At 33.3% G+C, this 27,641-nt stretch overlaps 1 protein-coding gene across 1 annotated transcript in view; it reads left to right on the top strand.

Annotated features, from left to right (window-relative positions):
• LOC149080646 (zinc finger MIZ domain-containing protein 1-like) overlaps positions 1-27,641 on the top strand; it is a 128,690-nt gene that overhangs the window by 32,483 nt on the left and 68,566 nt on the right. Inside the window, exon 2 of the mRNA XM_089239813.1 lies at positions 14,615-14,715. Within this exon, the coding sequence (XP_089095939.1) occupies positions 14,663-14,715 (53 nt within the window). The 5' untranslated portion in view covers positions 14,615-14,662. The remainder of the gene's footprint in view (positions 1-14,614; positions 14,716-27,641) is intronic.

The raw sequence follows: 27,641 nt of genomic DNA, 5'->3' as shown, positions 1-27,641 counted from the left end.
CAAGATGTACGTACATACATATCTATACATGCTTCCGCGCCTCTTCTTTTCGCTGTCGTTAGAAAAGTTGTTCAACACAACCAGAGCAAAGGTAGCGATAAAATTGAAGAGCTGCAAGTAAACCATTAAAAAATAAAATAAATAAATAAATAAAAAATAAGAAGAGACGGACATTTTTTCTGCGTGAAAAGAAAGCCCATCTCTTTACTTCTTCCAGCATTTTACGCAGTTGTTACCTTTTAATTAAACAGGGAAGATGGAGAAGGTGAAAGAGACTCTCTTCGCAATACGAGCTCGACCACACACTCATCCATCCATTCCTTCCTATTCACATTTTATTGAATCCGAGCGAAGTAAAAATTAAAAAAAAAAATAAATAAATAAAAAGTACACTAATAAAATATGAACCGCGAGTAAGAGAGAAAGACTGGGTTTTATTATTTGATCAAAAGATGGCGCTGACCGCAATTTCCGGAATGATGTTACCCCGGTTATAGCCAACGGCGAGCGAGTAGAGGCGTGGTTAAATACAACAAACCAAGATGATTGGTTGATTTTCTCGTTTATATTTTTTTCGGTTTCGGTTTTTTTTGTGTGTGTATATATATGCCTTTTTTTTCTAATTGAAATTTCTTGAGGTGGAGAGATAGAGAAAGAGCGCGCGCGCGTGTGTGTGTGTATATGTGTATGATGGCAGAAAGCTCAGGTCGGAAGATGTTTCGAGAATCTTTCCCTTTTTTTGTTTTATTTCTTGTGAATTCTTTCCACTTTTTTTTTTTTTTTTTTTTTGTATTTTATTTTATTTCTCCCAAATCATTTTTCTTTATTTCAAGTTATACTTTTCCATTTTTGTTTGTTTCTCTCTGTGACTCTCTCTCTTTCCAGTCATTTTTTGTTTCGTTTTCTCCTTCCCAAGTGCTTTTAAAAGCAACAAAGAAGCAAAAATATTTGTACGAACGTCTTTTTTACCTTTTATTTGTTGATTTTTTTTAGGATCAGATGGTGAGGAACTATAAAGGATTGAGAGAGAGAGGAATTTGTTGTTTTTTTTTTACTTCTCTTCATGTATTATTATTTGTTAAACGGAGACTGCGTTATAGTCTGATGTTAAGATATGTTTCGATTTGTTTTAGATTTTTCAACTCGACATTAATTCCGGTTTCTTACATTGTTATTAGACTTATTGAGTGCCGTGCTGCATTGGTTAATCGGTCTATGTATTTGATGGTTTATTTTTTAGTTAGACACCAAAATATATAAAGAAATTAATCAATTAATTAGTGATCTTTTGGGAATAACGATGTAGTAATTTTTATTTACCCTTGTTGGAGTTTGTAATGAAATTCAAATCTTCGCTAAATTCAGAAAAAACATGTTTCATCAAAAATATTCATGAACATTGATGGTGATGTATTTTTTGAAAACCATTTGCGTTGTGCTAGGTATTCTAAGTGCAGTACGCTTCAGCTAGTTCATATATTCGCGGGGGTATAGCTCAGTGGTAGAGTATTCGACTGCAGTTATTCTAGGAAAATAAATATGCGTAACTATGGAGCCAGCTATGCATGTTAACTAACTTAATTCGAGCATGTTAACTCTAATTTTAAGAAATGGAAAAATTATTTTAACACTAGAAGAACCAAGGACAAAGCCGGTCATTTTAACCGCTTTTGATGGTCTCGCGGCATTTTCATAATGAACCAGCTGTCTTGAAATATTGAAATTTCACAACTTTTCTTAAAAATACCCAAACATCATGCTGTCCAACTACCATCAGTTTTAAAAAAAATCGAGGTATTTATAGTTTTACCTAAAAGGGTCATGACCGGTTGATTTTACCTGTAATGTTATAGGCACTTTCATTTGCATGCACAAAAAATATTTCGTCGAATCATGGCATCAAATTTCCTCTAATATATGTGTTCTCTTCGGCTAATTAAATGCGTTCTTACCGACCTGCTAACGATGCAATAAAAATACTAGTTTGGCCAAAAATGGAGTAATGTGACTCTCTGAATCTTATCTGAAAGGTAGTAGAAATGTGATCATTTGATGATTGTTTTATTTCACCAATATCTGAAAAACTGCAGCAAAATAATACTACCTTGGTAGGTTTAATAATGTAAGATCGAAAAGAAATTTCACATGAAACTCAATAAAGACCCCTCTTTATACGTAACGTGTTTGGTAACACATAAAGCTGTTGTATTACATTGTGTGTTTTAGGGCAAGAAAAAAGGAAATATTCTTCAACTAAGGAAACAGATATTTTCTGGATTTTATGCCGAAGTGAACTCAGAAAGAAAAGTCATCTGGTCTCCTCCGGGACACGAACCCATTCTAGATGATTTTCTCTTGCATTCTAGATGATTTCCAGATGACGTTTCTTTCCGAGTTCAAAGTTCACCTCGGCATAAAATCCAGAACATATCTTTGATATATTGGGTTGAGATAAAGCTGTCTATGTCTGTTCTTCCACTAAGTTCAATGCATTGAAAAAAATGCCTGAAACCATTTTGTTTTACAACGAAACAAATTATGGTGTTGATGATATTGATCAGATGAGACTTGAAAGCACTCCGTGCGAGTATTATTCTTGCCATTGCGCGCTTTCTACAACATTCGACCCAGCCTCAATAAATACTTGGTCGATTTTAAGAAAAAAATATGAAACTGGAAAAGTTGTTTCTTTGTTGAAATTAGCTAGGAAAAAAGCTTAGGGAACCTTATTTGTTCAGAAATCAGAATATTGCTAACAACAGGTGCTACTGTATCAAAAAAAAATACCGCGATGTCGCTTTCGCTATGCAATAACGAAACGAGCAATATATTTTCAATTTGTAAGAAACCTGTATGCGGAAAATTAACTTCCAATGTAAGAAAGGTATTATGCAAAAAAATGTGATGTGCGAATGCAAGTAGCAATTATAATGTTTAGAATGTAAATATTTTTTTATCCGTTATGCAGCAAGGATTCTTGGGTAGTCATTAAAAATACAATACAATTTAATTACGAAAGTTTATTTGAAAAATCTTATAATTCATATTTCATTAATTACCTTTACTCATATGTGATATAAACGCAATAAACCTTACGAAAATCGAGGCTGTAGTGAAAATAAACCTCCTCCTCCCGGTCGTTTTGACCGATATTGGTATTTCTAATGTCAATTATCAGGCATGTTGTTGATGTCCTAAATATTGTTTCAACAAGTCTGATTTTAACTATCATTTCAAACGTGAATTCATCTGATCTCCAATTAAAAGCAGAGTTGATCAAATATAGTAACTGTGGATCATAAAGTACTCATACCGTATCAACATATAGAATGATCATGTTTCAATAAATTACACTACCCATGAAGCTGTTCTAATCATTCACTGCTCCACCTTTATCATTTATAAGAATTTATCATATAATTTAATTACAATATTTTTTTATATTTCTTATCTTTGATGTCATTTGATTCGATTTAAAAAAATCTCAAAATCAAAATTTTTTTTTGAATTTACTTTTCTTTAATTAACATGGAATTGGAAGTATATATGGCAGCTTGAATAGCAAGGCATGCAAGAAACGATGTTCTTTTTCTTCGAAACCAGACAGCAACCTGCGAATTTGAGAATCTCTATCTATCTGTGTATTGGGACTGATCTTACTGTTTTAGAAACGAGAGATTTCATATCAATGTTTGTGAATACATTGAAGTCTGCATATAATTGCACTGGTAATATACATGTTTTTCAAAATCGAGGATGAATCACAAATTGAATTGGAAGGAGCTAAATTATATACTTATCGTTTTGCAAATATTTTTATCTACTATTTTTATCTACTCTAACTTACATTAGAATTTCTTTAGATAAATAGAATATATAAGTGAAGAATCAAAAAAATACCGCATTTAAAAACTTTATACCTCCATGGAAGAGTTTCTTCATCTATTCAATCTACTTCAAGCTTACTGAGAGAATGACGACATTTCTAATATCGTACATTGTTTCAATTAGAAGAATTTCTCCTAATTTTCCGAAAACACCTTTCTTGATGATAAAACCATCTATTTTGACTCTGTAAAATTCTTCAGTTCGCCTGATAGATTGTGATTCAGTAATTAGTTAATCAAATAATTTCTCATTTGATGCTCATTAGAAATTCAAAGTTTAACGCGGAAAACTTCGCGAATTGTGTTTTCCTGCATTCATAAATATAACAAGAACGAAAAAGCTGCAAGATAAATGGAATTCGATTCTTTCGAGAAAAATACAGTATTTTCGTTTTATTTACGGCTGCAGTAGATTTGAACGATTCTGATACATCAAAGCAATAACGATGATCACAAAAGTGTAATGAACTAACATCACAATTATGTTAGTACTCTCTCATATTATAGATGTTATGGTGTTTGTATACAAGTCAAACTCGTTATAAAATGTGTATTTTGCAACGACGTCACTTCCCTTATATCGTCACTGCAAATATCTCTTACAGTGGTATTGTGGATAATTTTAGAATTTTTTAACGTCACAACACTTTTCAAGTCAGTGTTCTTCAGCACCCGGGTTGATGCTATAACAAACAGTAATAACTTTACTTTTTAATTTGAATTTTACGTAGGACAACTTATAGTATTATACAGGGTGTTCTGTAAGTGCTAATGTGTGTGTGCGGCCTTTATCTCATCAACCGTCCGTCGTAGAGGTATGATTCCAATTTAAAAATTGCTCAAAAGACGTGCAAAAATTACCCTGTACCCGTTTCAAGAGTGAAAATACAATGTGTTGCAAAATAAAAAAAATCTAAATTGTTTTATGATCCCCTCCCTGTTCTCTAACTTTTAATAAGAAAGTTGTTCCCCCGTATCTTCTGAAGAAAACAAAAAATTCAAGTTTCTAACTATAATATTCGCTGAGATATTCGAATTCGAAAATCTGAGAAAAGTTGCGAATGGACAGAATAAATACGGGAATGGAGCGTCGTCCGTTAGTTTTTGTTGTTATTTCATAATTTTTCTCCAATTTTTGAATTCAAACATCTTAGCGAATATTGCACTTAGAAAAATGAATTTTTTTCTGTTAGCCTCAGAAGATACAGGGCAACAACTTAGAGGAGAAGGGGACCGTATAAAAATTTAGATTTTTTATTTTGTGACACGCTATTTTCACTCTCAAAACTGGTACAGGGTAATTTTTAAACGCCTTTTGAGCAAATTTAAATTGGAACCATACCTCTACGATGGATGGTTCATTAGATAAACGCCGCATTAGGACACCCTGTATATTGATAAACTTATTTTTACACAAACACACAGATTTAATCTTTCAGTTGAACTTTATGATTATTTTTACCGGAAATTTTTCAAACCATGAATCTCCTATTGAGGTAATATATTTACAATAATTTTTTTATCGTGAGAGACTGCAACAAAATAAAGAGAGAGAGAGAGTGAAAGGAAGTATCATGTCCATATAGTTTTGCTTTATGTGGTGAATGGGGATTCCACGTCTTAGATGAGAATGGATGGGTTTTGGAAGAAATGATTTCTTATCTGGAGATGTAAAGACCCATATAAAATAAAACAAATAAAACCTCTTCTTTTTCTGTGTAAAAATTCCGTTTGGTTTTGTTGGCATATTTGAGACGCTGACCCATCTTCAGCCTTTCTTTTATTTGCCACTTTCTACGACTTGGTTTTCTGTCATCTGTCAACTGCTACTGGAAACCTTCCAAGAAAACTTCAACGCTTCTCTCGTATATTTCGCTCATATCATCGTTAGTCTTGTTCCCCAGATTAGCGGAAAAGTCCAGAATAAAGCGCGAAACACATATGAACACCGTGAAAAAGTACTAGTCGTTGCTGCTACTACAGTAAACTTGGAGTTTTGTAAGAAAAGAAATATGTTACATCTACGAATATACATACATTTTCCACATTCATTCCTGACATCTAAGTATTCTCTCCCCATTCAAAGAACACTATTTCTCTCTCACTTGCCTTTGTTTTCATCATTTCTGCGGCTCAGCAATATTTGCATTTGCAATAAGGCATGTAAAATGACGTCTGTCATACTGAAAATAACGAAAAACATAGCCCATACAACAGATTGGTAAATCTATTAGAATTTAATTGTAAATTTTACAGTTTTCCTTGGAACTACAATAAATCAATCAGCATTTTAGAGAAGAAAAACATTAAAGACTTAAAACTTACAATACATGTTTTTATGTTAGCATTAAGCTACTGCTCTCCTTGTCCCAGCTTTCTTCATCACATTATATATAATTGTTCTACTGTGTCTATCCAAATAAAAAAAAATTTCTATCTTTATATTTTCTTTTAAATATTGTAAAATTTGTAATCTAATTGCAATTTCGTGATTTAATTGCGAACTCTAACTTGTATAGTTTTTCCTAATGACTAAGGACAAATAAATTATGTTATCTTATAATAGAAATGATCAAAATTCCCTGTATTCTGGGCTCACATTGACGCTAAGAATAAAAACGTTAGTGACTAATATATCAAAAACGATTTCCTCATTTCGCATAATATAAGAAAAAAATTTATTATCGAATGACTGAGAAAATGGACACACTATTTTGATTTTTTTTTTTTTTTTTTTTTTTTGCATTTTTATTATTAAGAAAAGGTGGAATAAAAGAAATAAAGAGGGACATTCATGGTTATATTCGTTAAAATAATGTGTTATTTATCCATTAAGGAAGAGCGGGTGCATTACTGCCTCTATCATGTTTTTAGGTATGACCTTCTACGTCTGTGCATGTAGTTGTATAAATTCATTATTCGTTCATATTTGTCCAACAGTGAAGTCAAGGCTGTTTTTTCTTGAATGTTTCATAAAGCATTCATTTCTTTGAAAAAAGAAAAGACAAGAAAAAAAAAAAAAAAAAAAAAAATATATATATATATATTCCTATAGCAAGCTCTCTTTCACGGTCTGAGTGTTACAGGGACACGTAGTAGTCTATTTTATTTATTTATTTTCATAATTGTCGCTGTCCTCTGTTGATGTTATTGTGTGGATGCAATTTCTTCCATTACTACTGTAGATTCCGAAACCTCTACCACAGAGATTCCGAATCCCTCATCCAGCCAGTTACATTACCTTCCATCCTGTTTTCAGTGACATCATTTTAAAAAAAAGAGCAAGCTTGACCTAAATTCAAAATCACCACAAGCACCCGATACACCATCATAACAGCAAGTGAACGACAGCAGCACATACTTCTTCGTTTGCTGCTGACCTGAAATATGGACCTTATTTGGGCGATTACTTCAGCTCATGGCTCCCTCCCAGTCACGCGAATTTTCGGGCTGAAAAGCAAAAAAAAAAAGATTCTACGTTCTATCGCGTTCCATTTCCTTTATGGATACATTATAAGCTTTTGTAATACCAGGTATAAGAAAAAAATAATTCGAAATTAGATGAGATTGGTAAATTTTTTCCTTAATATACTCTTGTTCATTCTTCAACAGTGGGCGACAGCTCAAGATATTTAATCCAAGAAAAGAAGCATTTGACGTCAGCAAGAAATATTTCAGACATTCAGTATATTTCTTGTTAGATCGATAAAATTTGATACAGGAATATAAATTTCAAAAAAAATTATTTGTCAAAACGTTGAAATTCAAAATTATTTTACGGTAAAAAAAATTTACTAATTAAAATGGAACTTATATTATTTAACAGACATTCACAGTATACCTTTTTTTAGATCGATGAAATTTGATACAGGAATATCATTCAGAAAATAAAAAAAAAATTATTTGTCGAAATGTTGAGATTAAAAATTATTTTACCGTGAAAAGTTCTTCAAATTAAAATGAAACTTATATTTATTCTGGTCAGAATAATGAATGGGTTTTAAAATTATTGCTTCTAATTCAGGTTGAGTCTATTCTAATCTCAGATCTTTTTTCTTTAACTTTGTACCCGAAATAGCGATAACAAAAATTCATTGCAGAAAGCGTCTGACGCCTAACTAACAATACAGAATGCAAATGTGCCAAGGTAATAAAATGCGGTTATAATAAAAAGAAACCTTCACCCCGGAGCGGTTTCTTTATCTCTATGTAATTTTTTGTTTCATCATAATTCTCATTATTCCTTCGATTCATATTGGAGAGGTCAACAGAAGCGCTAAGGTCTGGTTTTGGGTCCATGAGTCATTTTAATGTCTTTGAGCATCAATTAGAATGTTGATGTATGTTGTTGTTCTTGAAGGAGGTCATGGGTCACGTAGACTCAAAAAATTCTCTCCGACTATCGTCGTCCTCTTTCTTTGTAATGAATACGTTTATTCTATTGGTCACGTGCATATTCAACACGCTCGAAGCAACTACATTAGAAAAATACCTTCGTTTTCTATTACACTTCATTAAAAGATTTGATATTAAGCTTTTTTATTGTATTTGTATTTTTTAATATCAAATTTGAAATTTTTTTATCTCTAAAGTAATCACACCGAATGTCGAAAGTCTTGAATTAAAAGTATGCATACCGTGGAAAGTGTTTAGCTATCTCACTATCGAAATCTCAAAAATTAAATTAATTCACTTCAGTGGTTTTCCCCATAAGCAGTATAGTATACAACGGAAACCAAAATTTTCTTTTACTATTTATTTATTTTGCAAGAAAAAACGTAAATCCCCCCCCCCCCTTCAGCAGAAAAACAATTTTGAAACACCTCCCCACGAGAAAATCCCGCGTACTCCTATGATTTCAAGCATTATAATATTGTCACAATTTATATTTTGGGCATTTAGATGTGCAGCTCATACTAAAAGTGAGATCCCTGCATTCATATCAATTAGGACATCTACAACAATTTAGTGCAATCAAAATGTCCTATAGATCTTTAAATAATAAAATAAATATCTTAAATCATGTGAAAGTGAAAATTTCCGTTTAAACTCAAATGCATACGAGTATAAGTATCTGAGTTTTAAGTAGTAATGAAACAATTTCTTTTATTTCAAATAATGCACATCGTAGTAAACGGTTACTTTCGGCCTTGGACAGTGACTCCTATTTTTTTTTTGTTGAATCAATCAGAAACATCGTTACATATATATATATAGACAAATCTAAAATTACACAATGGGCTTGATGAATATGAAATATAAGCATGCTGCGCTAACCGACTCGGAATTTTCTTTTGAGATCACTGCTTCCAGCATATTCTCATTTCTTGCTTTATGAACATGCTTATAAAATTCTTTTTCAAGGCAGATTAATTCATGAGGATATTTTTCATTTGTAAACGTGTGAGTAGAAATTCTTTACAAATCAATTTCATGAGGACCATAAGCGAGACCGTAACAAGCATCGTGTTGCTGCTATGAAAGTCAAATTTCATGGTCGACTTATGAAATAGATGATGATCTTGTGGTATATGGCGTTACAATGACGATAAACTCCCTGATTTTCATGATTAATGATTTTTTTTTTGTTTCGTTTGGGTATAAATCTGATCGATGATATAAGTCATCGTTTTGTTCTCTTAGTTATCGTTTCTTCACTTCATTGATATTTCAATAGATTTATTTTTGTTTTAATCTCTATGAATAAAGTAGACGAATGGCGAGACATGATGTAGTATGTATGCACAATAAAGAGGAGGAGGAGGAAAAACTTGTCCAGACGAGTCAAGAAACCAGTGGAAACCCTTTGCAACAGGTTTTCTCGATGCATGCATGACCTTCTCCAAGGTCCAAAAATGAAGAAAAAATACTTTTGTATTGAAAGGGAGAGTGTGTAAAAAAAAACACAACAAAAAAGGGGTGTGGAAGGTAGGAAAGATTTTTCTCTTCAGAGTTGGTTTGAAGAAAAAGAATGGAAGATGTTTCAGCGTATCGTGATCAGCTCAACAGAGCGTCGAACAGCAGCAGAGTTCACAGCAGTTGGTTGGCACATGCCTGATCAGCGAACCCATTGTTTCGTACTTTCACCTCGGTGGTCAGGGCGAACGCCCTAAACACTGAAACAGAAAAAAACCATACACATTCTAACCTATAGAGGCTACTTCGATAATGTGTGAGGCATCTTCTACGGAAAAAATGCCCCTCTCATAGCACCTCTTTTCCGCCAGCTCGGAACATTCCATGCGATAAAAGACTCAATTTAACTTTGATCGATAAGAAAACGACTAATCGATTCACACGAGTGTATTAGCCGATGATTATAGAAATCACAATGCGTATATGTTTGCACTCGAGCAAACAACTCTTTCTTTGAACCTATTTTTTATTCTAGCAGTCAGTGATTTCAAAGTTCGCGTACCCTTGAATTGCTGATATTTTAATACATATTTAGTCACACATTTATGTCATTGAAAAAACGTATATAATTTTTAGTCTTAAGAAATCTTTTATACGAGTTTTGAATACTGTAGTTTGTTTTTTTTGGGATTTAGAGCTTCATAAGATGACTTTCGCGAGTATATGTAAGCAATAGGTATTTTTAACTCAAATTGTTCTCCTTACTTTATCTACGATCATTCTACCTCGAAAACCGTGAACGATTCCGTGACATGTTAGAATCAATTGGCCACTGGTGAAGTACTTCTTTTGTGATGAACGTAAGAATCGATTTCGTAACACTAAAGAATCTGAGAACGGTATCGATCCAAACAACCTAACCAAAGTTTTTTTTATTATTATTAGTATTATTTTGACACGAATTACTTTTTGATTGAAGAACCTTTGCCGAAACATTGAATTGTGAAAATGTATATTACCTTATACATTACATAAAATGTTAGACTAATTTTTTTTATATTAGAAGTGGACTAAAAATTTCTCACTTTCTTATATGCAATCGCATAGAAAAATAAAGCTATTCTGAGGAGACGTGGTTGAAGATCCAAAGCTATTCTTCAAATAGCTTGAAAAGAGTGATATGTGCACGTGCAGATCCAGTCTGGGGGCCTCTTCCTTTGTAGGGACTATTTTTCCCTCCCTAGAGGGTAAATACTGCCAAGACTCACATTCCAGAGCTCTGTCGAAAACAGGGAGGTGGATCTTTCTTATGTTCTCAGCACCAAATACTCACATACGCCAAGATATTTAACATTCGGTTCTCTTTTTTTTCCTTTCTTTTTCTTACCGGATTTTTTAAATATTTATGGAAAAACGTGAAGGAATCATGGTATTTTTATTCGCATCATACACATACACACACAAACTTCAAAACCTTTGCAGTATCTTAAACTCAAAGTTGAGAATATTTATTTAGATTTCAGTTCACATTCTAAATACCGACAACACAGTGTAAGTCAGTATTTAGAATAGTACAGCGTCAAGCCCACTTATAATGAATTCGGATAATCGAAGTGGAATAACAATTGGACGGCGTATCGGTTAAAACGATTTTTTTCGTCCCAGTGAACCTGCAATAACAAAATATACAGTATATACAATATATATACAATGGAACCCACTTATGACGTTTTTCAAAAAATCGTCATGAAAAAACGTTGCAAGCGGGAAAACATTTTAAACAAGAAATCTTGAGAATTACAGTTGGAACAATATGAAAATAAAACGTACTTAGCGGGTAAACGTTATAAGTGACTGTAGTGTTGAAAATTTTATTTATAACGAATTGTCATATTCATGAGTATCGGATATAATAAAGTTATTGTGGCAAGAATGGAATTTTTTAGTTCCATAAGATAAGAAGAGAATTCTCTTTCAGAAATTTAAGTTCAAGTGTGAAGTATTACGGTACTATTGCACGACAAAGGCTATGGGTGTGCAGCACCGGGCTACAGATAGCGCGCTGGATCTATTTATTCCCAGAACCGCTCGAATAAAGTGGGATCGGCATATTCACAGTTTCGTTTATGTCAGCGTTTCTTAGTTTTTGTAAACCTCAGGGCCATTAAAATGTGTGTAATAGTTCGACGGACCATTTACTTTCACGTTTCTGTCACCCACAGCTCTCCGAAATAATAATAATAGGGAATAACTTCAACGCACTAAACCGGCAGACACCAATATCTACAGCTTGCCTCTAACATAGGTTGGTGACGTCCACTTTGAGAACTACTGACTTACAGAAGGGGATGGAGGGATTTAATATTATAAGCATTAGTATTTGTGGATCTAATATTTTATTCAAACCAATATGAATATCGTTAGTATTTATGGCGCACGGGAATAATTTTCATTTTAATTATAATTAAATTCTTAAGTCTATCTGAAGATCAGCTCTAGCCCGCGGACCATAAGTTGACACAAACGCTGCTTACAGTATATTTCTGTCACTAAACATGTATGCGTTATAACGGAATTATATTACGAATGTTTTTCACGTTCCCGTGAGACTTCGTTTTATCCGGGATCGACTGTAGTTGGTTTCGTTTTAAGTTCCGACTAGAAACTTATGTCTACTAGTTTGTGAGTTAATAAAATTTCTTATTGAAAAGTAAATAACGTATCATATAGTTTTTTTTATTTTGGAAACCTATGCACGTACGAGAGTGAGAAGAAACATTCTAGGAGAATATCACGTTCGGGCATTCAAAAGCGATGCCTTCAATCTAGTTGAGTGATCGGTATCGCCTTAATGGTCGGTATTTACTCAATTTGTTGTCAACATTTACTACACTGAATTTATCATTTCTTTCTAAATTGTACGTTTAAAAATAAATTTAGTTAAAAAATCAGACTAATTTGTTGTAGAGTTACGGAAGGCTCTGGTGATGATGGGAAAAAAATTCTCGAATACGTTTCTTCTAGATAGATGGTTATAACGGAGCTTTGCAGTACGTGACACGATTATAATTATGAAAAACCAAAATACTCTAGTACCTTCAATCAAGTTTGCTTTTGTTCGTTATCAATTTAAGCTTTTACTGATAGCTTGACGATATTATCATAAAACAAAATTGTCTATAAAAAAAATTATGAGAATTTCGTAGCGTTTTATTTGTAAGATAGTTAGTTCACTCCTGTATTCAATGGTTTCTTTAAACTAATTGTTGTTCCATGAATAAAAATGAGAAACTCAAATCTTTTTATCCTTTATTTAATGTTTAATCGACGAATATATTATAGGAAGTATTTCTTTTTAGCGTGTTTCATGTATAGATTGTATGTTTTCTCTTTTCACAATTTTTTTATTATTGCCGTTTTCTTAATATGTGTGTCTTCGTGTTATAAATCCCTATCTTTTATTTTATTCCCAATGCATTTCGAGGTTTTTGAAGTGCTAATTAGACAATAAAAGCTGGAAATAAAAAATGCGAGTAAAACAAAACCTTGTTGTGTTTAGGCTGAAATTTTTGTGGCGAACGTAGTTCTCGTCTTTTGATATACATATAAGCATCTTTTGCGCTTGGATTTTTTTTTATTATTTCATTGCTAAAACTGAATCATTTGAAAGACGACAGTTCAACCACTGTCTTTGTGATAAAAACTTTAAATACTGTCTTTTTAATTCTTTTCCGTACCATCTATATTTTTTTTTCCTTTATTGAAACTTGAGCTTTTCATATGCAGTTTGTTTTCAGCAAGGTGAAATAACAGTTAATTCTTAAACAAAGAACTCGAAGTTTGACGTTAATTAAAATCAAAAGAAATATCAGAGATAGGATTGAATTACAAAAACTAGTTATTGTTCGTGAAATTAACAAAAAAAAATTTATCTTGTTGTAGCATTATTTGTGTTAAGGAATAATCGAGTCAACGGGATGTTTTTGCATATCATGAATAAATAGTTCTCGAATTGTTTCGTATTCCTAATTTTGTTCACTTCACTGACGTGTTTTATACACTGCTGCAATCTGCAAGATCTACAAGCGTTTTATACATTGTATAAAAAAAGAACTTCATAGCTCTCTATATGAAATAAAATTGTATAAATTAAGAGCACACATTAAATTCATCGTCTGAATTTTTCCAAATTTTGATGTTTTTTTTATACATAATATGCTATATTTGTGCTAGTGAGAGATAGGAACGTTAAATTTTGTAGCTGTAGTATTTGAGAAACAATTTAAAAATACTGGTTTTTAAAAAAATGGTTCTCAAAGTATGACTTTTATGTAAAATTTTCAAAAGAAAAAAAACATAATGTATATAACGATGTTCTTTTCAACTTTATTTTAAGGAAATTTATTGGCATAATGTGCGATATAACTCAAAACGACAATGCATGCTAAATATTTTTTAAACGAGTCTGGTCTAAACAAATTGCATTTCACCGAATCCAATGCAAAAACAGTCGACATCACGCATGTTAGCTTTTTATCTCAAAATTTTTATTCGTTTTCTTTTTGATCCTCCGAATAATAATTATGAAAATGAAATATATATAAACAGGTATCGATCCATTGTTATTTTCTATGGACTAACAGTAAACAAAATATATTGATATAAAATTAAAACTTCAAGTCAAACCAAGCAAAATTAAATCACCATGTGATAAACTGAATTCAAGAATTTCAGACTTAGAGGCACTATATTTTATATTTCTCGATGAAAAAAATCAGATCTTATACAGTACTTTATTGACTTTTATGTAACTAGAAAACAAATCATATATGGTCATTTAAACTGAAATATAATGATATTGTCATTTACAGGCTTTTCGACATAGCGTCCGGAAGCCGACGTCTACATTATTTTAAAACATGCACCAGGCTATGCACAAACACCCAATGACTGCAGGACCAGGACCGCAAGGGTAAATATTTTTAATTTTCAAGTGCAGTCAAACTCGGTTATAACGATATCAAAGGTTTCACGAAATTTTGTCGTTACAACCGAGGATGACGTTTTAAAGACCTTTTTTGACGTAAAATATATATACACACACACACACACACGTATAATCAGAGGCACTAAAATACTTTGCATGAAGTTTTCATTTCTTTATGATCGGGATGACCAATTTGATTGAGAAAAATACGAGAAATTCTTGTAATATTAATGCGGAACATTGCTAATTCTCGCCAAACACATTGTCGAATGCGTACAAAATCGCCAAATATTGTTTATAAATGCATACCCTTAGCAAAAAAAACAATGCTACAGCTATTAAAATTTGTCTCTAAAATTTATTTCACAGGAAAAAAATGAACTTGGCAAACATGTGAGATGAATATCGTTATATTCATTGAAACACAATTTATAAATTATGAAAATTACCTTCACATTCCTGATTCTAGTAAAGATTAGGGATTGAAGCAAGCTTCTCGTTTTAAAAAACGGGACATTTTTATAAAAAAAAATTGTCGGGAAGGGTAAAATATGGAAATTTTTCATAAAGGTAATGTCAATGTATGAGCAAGTCGGAACGTCAAATAAGCAAAAATCTTTATTTTCATCGATAGGTACTACTCGTATATAGAACAACAGACGAACATTCCCCAACCGAAGTCGGCACAATCGAGTTCGACTGTATTTCATTTGAATTAACTAACGAGAATATATTTTTACATGTGTCGTTTGCTTAATTGACACTTTTATCGGGCATAAAATATCACCGCGTATAGTGTATTTTTGCTTCTTAAGGGCGCTTCATAGTATAAAAGGTTTTAGAAGACTTACTAAAGTTTATTATGTCTACGATCCCCTTACAGAAACGCCGGCTTGCCTTAGCTTAATTGGAGTCTTGCGTGTGCACTTCTATCCTGCCACAAGATTCCAGTTTCCATTGGATTGAACGCCTGTTACGTCACTCACTCCCCGTATTTCACCTCAATTTGCTTATGTGATACACTCTACACCACCACTCATACACCTTAAAACTTTAGTGGCGCATGTTGTGCTATGATTGTGATCGTAATTACATATGGGAAATTCCCGCGCAAGCGATTGATTAAAAAAATAGCTGGAGGTGAATGAAGAGAATGGGATTGTACGTATTGAAGAGACGGCGATTTTTCCGCTGTTTTAAATGAACGAAGCGAGTTTCACAGACGATAGGGGAGCACAACTGTTTATTTTCAAGTTTAATTAGGCTTTTGCGATGCTTCACAATAACTTTTTTTTTATTGAATAACATGTTGGTTAAATGGGTTTTTATTATAAAATTGGTCAACTGTTATTATAGCAGCACTAAAGTGGTCGTCTCAAAAATCAGTATTGAAAGATAACGAACAAATAATTAATAAGTTTCAAATTGAATTTAATTTGTTTTTTGTATCCGCAGACGTGATGTGTGTGCGCTAGATATAATCTATCTCTCTCTCTCTCACCGATTATATTTTTTTTAAATCAATGAGTATGTGTGTCATAGAATAACGAAACTAAAAAAAATACCATGAGTATCATTTTGTTGAAATTCATGAAAATTAGGTTTAAAATGCCTTCTCAACCTGTTGCGCAGTGTTCCCTCTGTCAATAGAGTGCCCTACTACTTCACCACACATTAACTCCGGCCTCTTCGATGTATTGCAATTTGCTGCCGTTAACGAGTTGGGTTGGAAATGAAGGTACCTTCTATCGGTGGTCGCCTCAAGCTCGTTAGGGAAAATATCTCATTATCTATATTCTCTTCCCGGACCTGACGGCAACCTTCACGAGGTGGTAGACGAGCATCTTACTACCACACCACTCGGGCGTTCAATAAATAGAGTGCTCGATGCTTGTTTTCAATTTCATGCTTACGAGAGGTCTTGATCGATTTGATTAAAAAACACACACATTCAAAAATTCAATTTATACTGGCTTGGGCATGAATACTTCCCAGAATGTCAATGTGGGTGTTTCTGATATACATGGTTGTCGTGAAATGAAAAGGTAGTAAACCTGTAAAAAAGAGCGATTATTTTTGAATCAAAAATATATACTGTGTATCTCATTCGTCATTGCAAATGCATCAAACCTAACACGTATAGATGATATAGGCTACTGTATATAATATCCTGTCCATCATTTATGGGCAGAAAACGTTTTGGCACATGTTGATAAAACTACCCCCCCCTCCCCCCCCCCGGACACGTGCTTACATAGTTTTTTTAATGAGGCCTTTCTATACTGAATGGTTGTGTAATTTCTACTACAGGCCCGTTAAAATCCACAGTGTGGAAGCTACAATGAAATTTCCCCTTAATGTTGGATAGCCACTATTTAAATCACCAGGGCCGCAGCTAGAAGCGAAAATTTACTCTGTATCCCGGGCAGGTATCCATTTAGGTAACCCTTTCCCCGTTATTTTTAAGGGTAAACAGTAAAATGGGTGCCCTTCCTGGTCAGGTGCCCGGGGCAACAGTTCCGCCTGCCCTCTCTTAGTTGCGGCCTGTAAATCACCATCGCATAATAAAAAAAACCAAGCAATCCTTAAAGTGAAAAATCATCCCTCCCATTTTTACAAAAGTAGGTTCGAAGTCACGGACCACATTTGGCCCTCGGGCTATGAACTGAGCATGTATGTTTTAGATACATATGTATGATAATCTGATTGATAACTATTGCGCATCAGTTTCAGAAAAATTCACATAATTATCAAAATCAATCCAAAAATTAAAAAAATATAAGAACATATGCCGTGTGGCAGTCGAGTGGTTAGGGAGCTAGCCTCTCACTGTGCAGGTCTGAGTTCGAATTCCGGTTCGGGCATAGATGTCTATCTACTAACACTAATGAATTCCCTGGACGGATCATGCGGATCCCTTGGGAATGCATCAAGATTACGTTGTTTATTATTAAATCACAAGAAATGTTTTGCAGTTTCAATATCAAGTTGCACTGAATCTCTCACCGGAGGTTCGATTAAACACTGTATTTTTTTTTCTTTTTTTCAGAGAGTTAAGTTATTAATTTTCTGAAGCATTATGACAGGATTTCCAGAGTGGGAGGAAAAAAAAAGAGTGTATATAGTACAGTATATATAATACTCTCTCTCTCTCTCTCGAAAATGCCACACAAAAGAAAAATTTACCAGAGGCGAATTTTCAATGTGACCTTCTATTATGCTGAAAAACGGGACATCCACCACACTACGATCATCTCTTTTTCTCTCTCTGTTCATAGCCCTGTATATGGCCCACCATTACAGGAAGTTTGTAACTTTTCTCGAGCTTTTTTGAGGGAGAAACAAGCTTACCTCGCTTCCAGTTTCCGGTGTCTAAACGGCAAATTTTTGGTTGTTCCACACCTATGAGCAATAATCTTCCATCCTTAATTTTCTCACGCTTGTTTTATTGTTTTCTGTTATTTTCTCATAAGAGAGCAATACCTCAGCTAACGAATGCCTCGGCTTACGAATTTTTCAGCTAACGAATATTTTTTTGTGATTTTACCGCTTCTCATTTTACTGCTTGCAAAACGAATATGGATTCGGCTAACGGAACATTTTCGTTGATGAGGATGCAAATGCTAACCTAGCACAGTCGCTTCGTTAGGTAAATTTTAGCGTCGATCATCGTCATCAGAATTAATTCGGACATTCAGATTAATTCATGTGTCCACCTCAGAATCTTTAACTTTTGAATCATTTCATGTGGAATGATAGATTAATGATAGATAAAAATGCATTAAAAAGAAAAGAGCCTATGTTTTCATAGCACGCGTTCTCTCAGTGCAAGACTCTTAGCATCAAGCTGAACAGTCTGGACATTCTAGGAGCCTATCCATCCATCTGCATGTGTCAGACATAGAAATGAACTGATCAAGTCACAAATGGATGGGGTCACCTCGACTGAGTTGTGTCTGGTTCCGTACATAGTGTAAAAGAAAAAGATCTCTTGAGTATATCTCATCTTTTCATATATCCAATTTTGAAGCCGTTTATTTTAGCTTTCTCACTGTTCTTGTCTTTTTTTATAGAAAACCTTTGTTGTTTTAAAAACTTATCATGAAATTTTGAGTCATATCTGGAACGAATTAAACGATTTTCCATAGAAACCTATAGGAAATCGCGTTTCGGCTAACGAAGATTTTGGTCATTGAACATGATTCCGGAACGAATTATCTTCGTTAGCCGCGGTATCACTGTAATAATAACGGTTTCGATGTCTCCGCTGGACCACCACCAGCTCGTATTAAGCTCCTTATAAAAAACACTATGTTTAGCATATTACTTCCACGCTAGATCTATCTCTTCTGCGGTTGTACCACTTAGACAAAGGCTTATTATGTTTATCGTTTTAGTGAGTGCATAGGCCGTGACTTACACTAGAAGGGGCCAAATTTATCAGTTTTCTCTTTACCTGCATTTTAAATTGTTTTTCCTCCTTCGAGGTGACCATGGAATTTTGAAAGCAGAACAAACCTTCTCACATGGATATGAGATAACAAAATAACATTGTAAGTAAATGCATTTAAGATATACAGTACGTACTTTAAATTCAATTCACTCATGAAGACGCGATCAGAATTTCAATGCATACTGATGGTTGCAAGTTTTGGCCACGAAATAAATTACTTACGTTCTCTTTCAGACAAATGATTGTTTTTGAAAATGAAATTGCTTATAATTGTATTTATATACCTGCATAAAATAATAATTTTATCCATTATTTTGAGTTATTTAAAAAATATTGCAAAAATGTTTATTACAAAAATTCAAGAAAGTAATGTGAATATAAGGAATGTATCGTGTGCTGAATACTATTATTGTAATATCTTCACCACGATAATTTTTACATTCAGTGCCATTCAATTGTTAGTCGATTGTCTGGTATTAATTAACATTCCCCCGATGTAAGAATTAATTTGAAATAATTGGAGTTTTGCGTTCCGACTTGAGTGAGCTTCGAAATTTTCACAAATTTTAGAAACGTATTAAGATTACTGAAGTTTAGTCTGAAAATTCAAAAATTATTTAGGCCAATTCCCTTTTCTTTTCAACTTTATGATTATCGTTTTCTGGAATAGTTACCACGAGGCGTCATTGAGCACGTTTCAGTTTTTAAATCACCCCTCAAGTGCTTAATCACTGGGAAAAACCTCACGCCGTATTTTTTCTCATCAACCAAAATAATTACATGCTACAGCAATGTAGGCTTCATTTCCATGTGTTGACCATTTTAAATCATGGAAATGAGTTTAATTGAGTGTGTGGAAAGATTAGTTGGTATATTGAAAAAATAATAATTCACACTTTTCCAAGTTTGTAAGTGATGTTAACTCTCGTATTACAGTATAAAAAAGTCTTTTTTTTTTTTTTTGAAAGATTACTCAATACTCGTAAATACAGATCTCGAATGAACGCAATTACATTGAAGAAACGAAACTTTCCGGCTACCAGGCTTATAATTACAGGAACTGTTGGTGGTTAGGCCGTTCATTTCCATAGGCGAAGTATATGAGTTATGGTCAAACTAAACTCTTTTATCATGACAATCAGGAGACCACGAAATAGTGTCGTTATAACATAGGTTGAGATATTAGTTCATGATACATTTTTTGACATTGACGTATTTGACGTATTCCTTGAAACGTGCTATAAAGTCAGTTCCAGAGGTCCCTTCCAAAATAAAAGTTTGAAATACCAACATTCATGCAATAATTCTTGTATTAATGGTCGTATTAATGAACAGAGAAAGTAGACAGTTTATCAATGTATACGCTGACATTACCGAATCCAAATTATGAGAATTTCTTGGAAAAACATTACAAAGAGAAGTTGAAAAAAAGTGTGTAATTTTATCTCGTTGAGACATTAAAAATGAGGTTAATTAACATTACCTTCTATAGAAATCGGTTCAGATCAGCACTTACTGACTTCATATCTGAGGTTCGTAACAATCTAGATCATTATAACCGACTTTGATTGTATATTAAACAATACTCTCAGTTTTAAATATTCACAGAATTCTATGAAAAAAATTGTTTCACAAAAAATAGAAAATCTGAATACTGTGTTTTTCAAACATTTATATAATTTTTATTAAGTTTTATATAGTTAGAGGGGTAAGGTTTGGAATAAAAGTTTTTATATCTTTCATCAAAGAGAATGGATAGAAGGGTTTTAAGAGAGAAGTTATATGCTGTTCCTCCCAATAGATATTTTTACACTAATCTCCTTGGTTACATATTTGTGTTGGGTGTTCAACCTGGCTTTTAGGCGGTTGATGCTGTCTTTGCTACTACATGGTAGATTGTAGACGCGATTCAAAAAGTCAGGATGAGGGATATTTTTTTTTATATAAGGGAGGGAAAGAGGAAATTGCCACCCCTGTACTGAAGCAGGTTCTTAGTTCTAAGGGCACTACAGGCTTGCCTTAAGAAAAAATGGTAATAAAAAAAAATGTAAGTATATATTTAACGGGGGGGGGAGGGGGGAAGGAAATGAGGAAGTGTGGATAGTTCTGTAGTAGGTAGACTAGACACTAGACTACTCACTTGAACTATCCCGTCTTGGAGGGTGCAAACCTGTCGCTGGCGTGAGAACGGATGCAGCAAGAGTCACCTATAATACATTTTTATTGAGAATATTTTTTGTGTGTGTGTGAATAAGGAAGCTGTTATTTGTGTCTCTATTTGTAAGCTAATTTGTTATAAAATGATTTTCATTTCTGTAAGAATAATCTTTTGTAAAGTGATCTCTATAGTAGAAAATTATGTAAGGGACGACACACACACGCGTGCATTCAGTATCCAGTATCTGAATACATCTAATTTTGGTATGATCTTAGCACTGTTATTTACATGAATTCAGTTGTATATTGTTTTTCGCGTAAGCTTTTCTCCCTCGAATCGCTAATGCAGAGTTTATTAATTTTTGTTGCCTACGGTTTTGTTTGAACCATGTTCTGTTCTCGTGACTCCTGTCTTACCCAAGGTCCCATTCTCATTCAAGAGCAAGGCATTTTCTACTTATTGAATTGATTTTTTAAAATTAAATTTATAGTGAACAAAAAATTTTATAAACGGTTTGGCAACAGATCCTCACAACATCATTTTCGCACAAGTGGAATTATGGTACATTTACGCACAACAAGGCCCTTTCTTGAATTGGCTTTGTTTCTTTTATGGGGATTGTATACACATTACATTGTGAAGGTTCAGCTATTTTATCACTGAATTGTCGGATATTTTTGAAATATTTCACTCCCCCAAACTTTTTTTACCGGTAAGGGATAGATAGTGATACCTGTACGTTTTTTACGGAGAAAGTGCTAAATCAGTGATTATGCAGTCACAAATCACCTCGGTGAATTTGATTTTAATGTGCTTATAATTTTCACGGGTGATTACCCATATTTCCTGATTGAAGTAATATTGATAATTTTGTTAAATATAATGGACTAATATATGTTGATAAATTTGATATATATGAAAAATATCTCCCCTATTCTCTTCATTTAATCAGCTTATTAGTTTGTGAAACGTCCACGAGACACGTATTTTGCCATAAAAATTGAATTAAATTAGAATGAGTGATAAAATATATTTTTTACACACAAACATTTACAAATCAAACCAACATTACCGACCAAATCCATAATCTATGGTAAATTCAAAGTAATTCATTGACGATTTATGTACCAATACAACTTGGAACCAATCGACATAATCACTGATAAATGTGATAAATTCTTAGTATAAGAACAAAATCTGCCATACTTACCAAAATGGTTACGCATAATCACCAAATTTTTCACTTTTACCATAACATATGTATAGATATAAAATGTAATATTAAATATAATGTGGTGCTGAGTCATTGATGTCACATGATGTCTCAGTCATTGGCAGGAGAGAGCGAAAGAAAAGAGCCCCAGATGCAAAAATACAAAAAACAAGCCTCGTTAAATTATCTTGTTGCCCAACTAGGCATCACATGTTCATGATGAATGTACATTTTAGCACACCAGAAATGAATAACTCATATAATCGATGAACCAATAATTTGCTTATTTGAAATCTGATTATACTGATAATGAGACGTCATTGTTTACAAAATATTTGAACTCATTTTACTTCAAAGGAATAGTTTTCCACTCCGTCCATGATTTCTCTGGAATAGATCTACCTATCAATTACCAGGATTTAGGAGGAAAATTAAGACAGAACACTAGATGATAAACAGTATCCTCATTGACATTATCGAAGAAATTTTTGTCATTAGAAGAATTTTTTTTTCTCCAAAACTAAAACTGATAATTCCTAAGAAAACTATGAATATTTCGGGGAAAACTGTGAATAATACATATTTTATGGAGTACAGTCACATGTGCCGGCTTCAAACTAGAGTCAGTAATTCCGACAACAGTTCAAATTATATATAAGATAGGACAGGAAATACCAACCAAGGATCAGGATCACACGCTTTCCAGAAGAGTTATCATGAAGAGCTATATATATATTGCTAAAAGCAATTTAATAGTTTAATAATCTAAGGCGGAGAGAAAAATGCCAATGACCAATATAAGCTTATCTTCCTCATTCTCCAACAGGTCTTTATTAATAATCATTTATAAATTATTTTTTGGCTATAAACTAGAAATTTCCTAAATTATTTACATTCGTGGCACCCTTTAGGTAGGCTATATGAGCAGAATTTCAGATCTCGTGGCACCCATTCCTGATATTAAGGCATGGTTGCTGCAGCTGCACACTAAAGTGCCGTACACACTTATTGGGAATCACAACCCTGTTACTGGTTTGAACACAAATTTGATTCTGCAATATCTTGTTGAATTTCCTCAACGATTTCATGCTACCCAACAATACAGCGACACATCATACAGAAAAGACTGTTATAGACTGTTGTCATTTATAAGCACTAATATTTTTGTGATGATTTTGTTTTACTTCTATTTTTGATAGTAATTTACTTAGTGAAGCTAATATTGCACCCTGTCCAAAAGGAGAAAAAAAACGCTTGTAAAAAAATGCTGTGAAGTTGTTCATTTGGCTTAATTTCAAATAATTAAGGCATGCTTTCATAACAATTATTATTATCGATTTTTGAAACCTCACCTGCGAAAATTAATGGAAGGCGAAGGACAAATCTTCTACAGCACACGTGATGATGGTGACCATAGACTTAAGATATAAATAGACCGCGCACTCTATTCATAAAACTTGTCGAACGTGAAGAAAAGATGAGCAGTATTGTCGGGGAAAGAACAGGTTCTGCGCTATTACATTTGGCGCGTTTTCGCAGAAGCTAGGATGTTGCTGTAACGAAATTTGACTCAATTCGATCAAGTTGATGAAAACTTTCCTTCATTTTTTCAATGAATTTCACTCATTTTTATGTGAAATATTTAGGGAGTATCAGATTTGAAAAAATAAATTCTATAAAATAAACAAATATTGGAAAACGGAATTTTTTAATTTTCCATTAAGGGATAATTCTTAATAATTTCTTAACACATGGATTTTTAAATTTTAATTGAATATATAATATTTGAAGGAAATGAATATAAACAGTATAAATTTCATGAAATAAATTTTTTTGGCACAGTTTTTAATAGCTTTCTAAATATCTATACACACACAGGAAACAAAATATTGTATACAACAAATATATAATGTTTATGTTACTGTAAATTTGATAAATCCGTAGTGCGCGTTATCTTCAGAAATTATGCATAATAGTTGGTAAATATATGCATAATTACCAATATTTTTAGTAAGTTTGATGAATTTCGTAGCATTTATCACTTTTTACGAATGAATCGAATAATTCTCAAAATGAAGTTAGTAAGTTTGATGAATATGGAAAAAATCCATGCTGAAATATCACTTTATTTCAACAACTTCGTTCTGCCCGTATGAGATGCGTGCACTACACATATTTCGCCATAAAAATTAAATTAATAATAAATGCGAAGATAGAGAGAGATTTTTTTTCATCGGCTTAGTTCATGTTGGCTTTTGCTGTATTTATCAGCATATGCAAACATAACCGTTACGAAGAGGGGTAAAAATACTATTATTTTTAGAGGTTGTTATGCATTTTTATGCAAAACTGCAATTGTCTAGAGGGGGGAGGGGAAGTTTTCCTCACATTCTATTTAAATAGAATATTTTTCATAAATTTATCCTTCTGAAAAGCATATTTTCTTCCAAGTTGAACAAAACTCGAATGAACTCACTAGCTCGCCAAATCTCGCCAAATCTTGCGGAGACGTATATTTCAGTTAAAACTTCATAAAACTCACAATTTCAATCATTTATTGCCAAAAATTCTATTAAAACATTTAATAATGATTCATGACATTTGAATTTTACCAAAACTTGGAACTTTAATTGAATTAAATCCAAAATGGAGTCGTTAAAAACTGAGATTACGTCAGAAATCCATTGCATCGTCAATTTAATATTCCAATTTTTAATTTATAAGAAGGGAAATAAGCAAAAAAGTATTCCTTTGTGAAAGGATAATGTTCCTCCTTTCCTAAACCGTTCCGAACATCCGAAAGCTGCACACGTGGTGACCATTCTAATGAAAAATAAGACAGCACTTGGAGATCGTCATACGAACAGCCATAAGGAAAGCATTGCCAGCGAGATTCCCTGACCAGCCTTTCGACTGGAGTCACGTGACTCCGGATCTTTGCTTCACATTGTAACCCCTCGCGCGCACTCTATAGTATTATTACTCTGTGATGGTGACAAGCGTGTTACACTGATTGTTACTCAATCGTACATGCACCTCGTACACATTCTTCTGCGACACTGACTATAGAGCAGACATCTTCAACCTCTTACTCGCGAGCGTCATGGTGCCAGGGGCGTAAGCAGGATCGACCTTTGGAAGGGGCGCAAAAGGCTTCAGGGGCATAAAAATTTTCTTTCCGAGCAATTTTGAGTTACCATCCTTCAAAAAGCATTTAAATTAACTGAAATTGATTAATATAACATATAAAGGGGATACAATACAATACAATACTAAAACAACGCCACAACAGGCAAAATGCCCAACGAGGTGGCTGAGAATTTTCTTCGGGTCCCTATGAGCACCTCCTGCCCCTGCGTAAGTCTCTGCATGATGCTCACGAGAATTTCAATATTTTTTTGCAGATATTCCCTGTATATCCCTGTATATTTTGGATCTCGAAATGATGTAAAATTTTAGCAATAAAAAAAGGGGTATAAAAAATATTCCATTGTTAAATCAACTTTACAAAATGTTTGGGCTTGTCAATGCTAAAACAAAGGACCTTTATGAAACCGAGATATCTCGTCAATGTCACCTAAAGGGTTAAGAAAGCCCTGCTTTTATGTTCAGTTTTGCTGGATTCTGAAAATAGTCACATTTTTCTGCTTAAAAAGCTTCATTTCTTCACATCTGTATTTTTTGACAGCCCTCTGTGGCCCCTGTGTGGTAATTAATTTTAGTAATATGCATTTTGCATACTACTAAACGTTTACTGCATTTAAAGCAATAAACTGAAATTTTTGGCAAATTTTAGTGATATTCCGTTACTTAGGAATGCGATTTCCTGCATTCATCTCGATGATGTATGGTGAATCTATAAGTATGAAGGTATTATTTTATTTGAACTCATTATGGATGTTACTAATGTCAATTACAACGGGTGGATAATTTTATCAAGTCTGCCTGCAAACAACCTATGACATCGTCGCGGACCATAGGTTGAGAAACGCTACTCTAAATTAAAAATAAAATCATAGAGATTCATAATAATTCAACAAAATTGAATCATGAAAAAATAAATTGTTGAAGCCCTGAGATCAGTGACACTTCGAATTCACCGTCGTTATAAAGTCTGAAAAATAGAAAAGTTTATAAGTATTATTAATACATTTCGGATTATGTGGTCTTGATCATTCGTAGAACTAAACATAAATTAGTGATTGTTTTCTTAATATTTAATCAATAATATAAGTAAATTACTAAACAGCTGCGCTAATAAAATAATTTGGAACTGTTCTCTTGTGTGTTTCAATTAGCTTTTACTCAAATGGGGCAAGAAACTTAACTTATAAAGAGAGATCAGACACACGTAGTGTAACTAATATTTAAATATACTTACATCTAGTACTTACAATTAAGCAAGCTTAATTAATCAGCTGGAGCTTCTATCGAATACAGCCTTCAGTCTGTTCAGAATACGGTATGCGGAAACAAGTCGCGTAGTGACTTATACAATTAACACAAGAAAGAAGGTTATCTGATCTTCATTTAAAGTACGTGGACGCCCACCCTCAACATATAATCTGTGATTCACGGGTCATTTGCCTGCCCATTTCGGTTAATTCCATGTTTTCTATATAAAGCTTAAATTAAGCGGGTGACCCGAAGAATTTAAATTGCGAATTATTGTTATTAGAAAATAATACGCACCAAATAACGAGTCGATGTTAATGAGTCTTTTTTTCTCAATGTGGGTAAACATAATAAAGTACCTCCTTCTCCTTTTTTCCGCTTAAATTAGTTTTACTTCTTTTTTAGAAGATGATACATGCTATGTGACCTCGAGAAGAAATGTCACTGGCCCCATATTTAAGCGAGATTGTTTGCTGTAAACACGGTTTGAAAATAAAAGAAACGGATTAACATTTAATTATTATTTTCTCCTACGTCAATGGTGCTCAACCTTTTGGATAATGCAGGCCACTTCATTGGTTTGAAAACGTGTTGCGGGCCACTTCATTGGTTTGAAAACGTGCTGAGGGCCACTTCATTGGTTTGAAAACGTGCTGAGGGCCACTTAAGTGATCTGTAAATGCGCCGCGAGC

The sequence above is a fragment of the Pholcus phalangioides genome, unplaced genomic scaffold (assembly GCF_987345545.1).
Source record: "Pholcus phalangioides strain wild (caught in Gottingen) unplaced genomic scaffold, Ppha-v1.0 ptg000011l_1, whole genome shotgun sequence".
Taxonomy (NCBI): domain Eukaryota; kingdom Metazoa; phylum Arthropoda; class Arachnida; order Araneae; family Pholcidae; genus Pholcus; species Pholcus phalangioides.
Note: the sequence above shows the minus strand (reverse complement) of the source record. Positions and strands in the feature narration are given on the sequence as shown.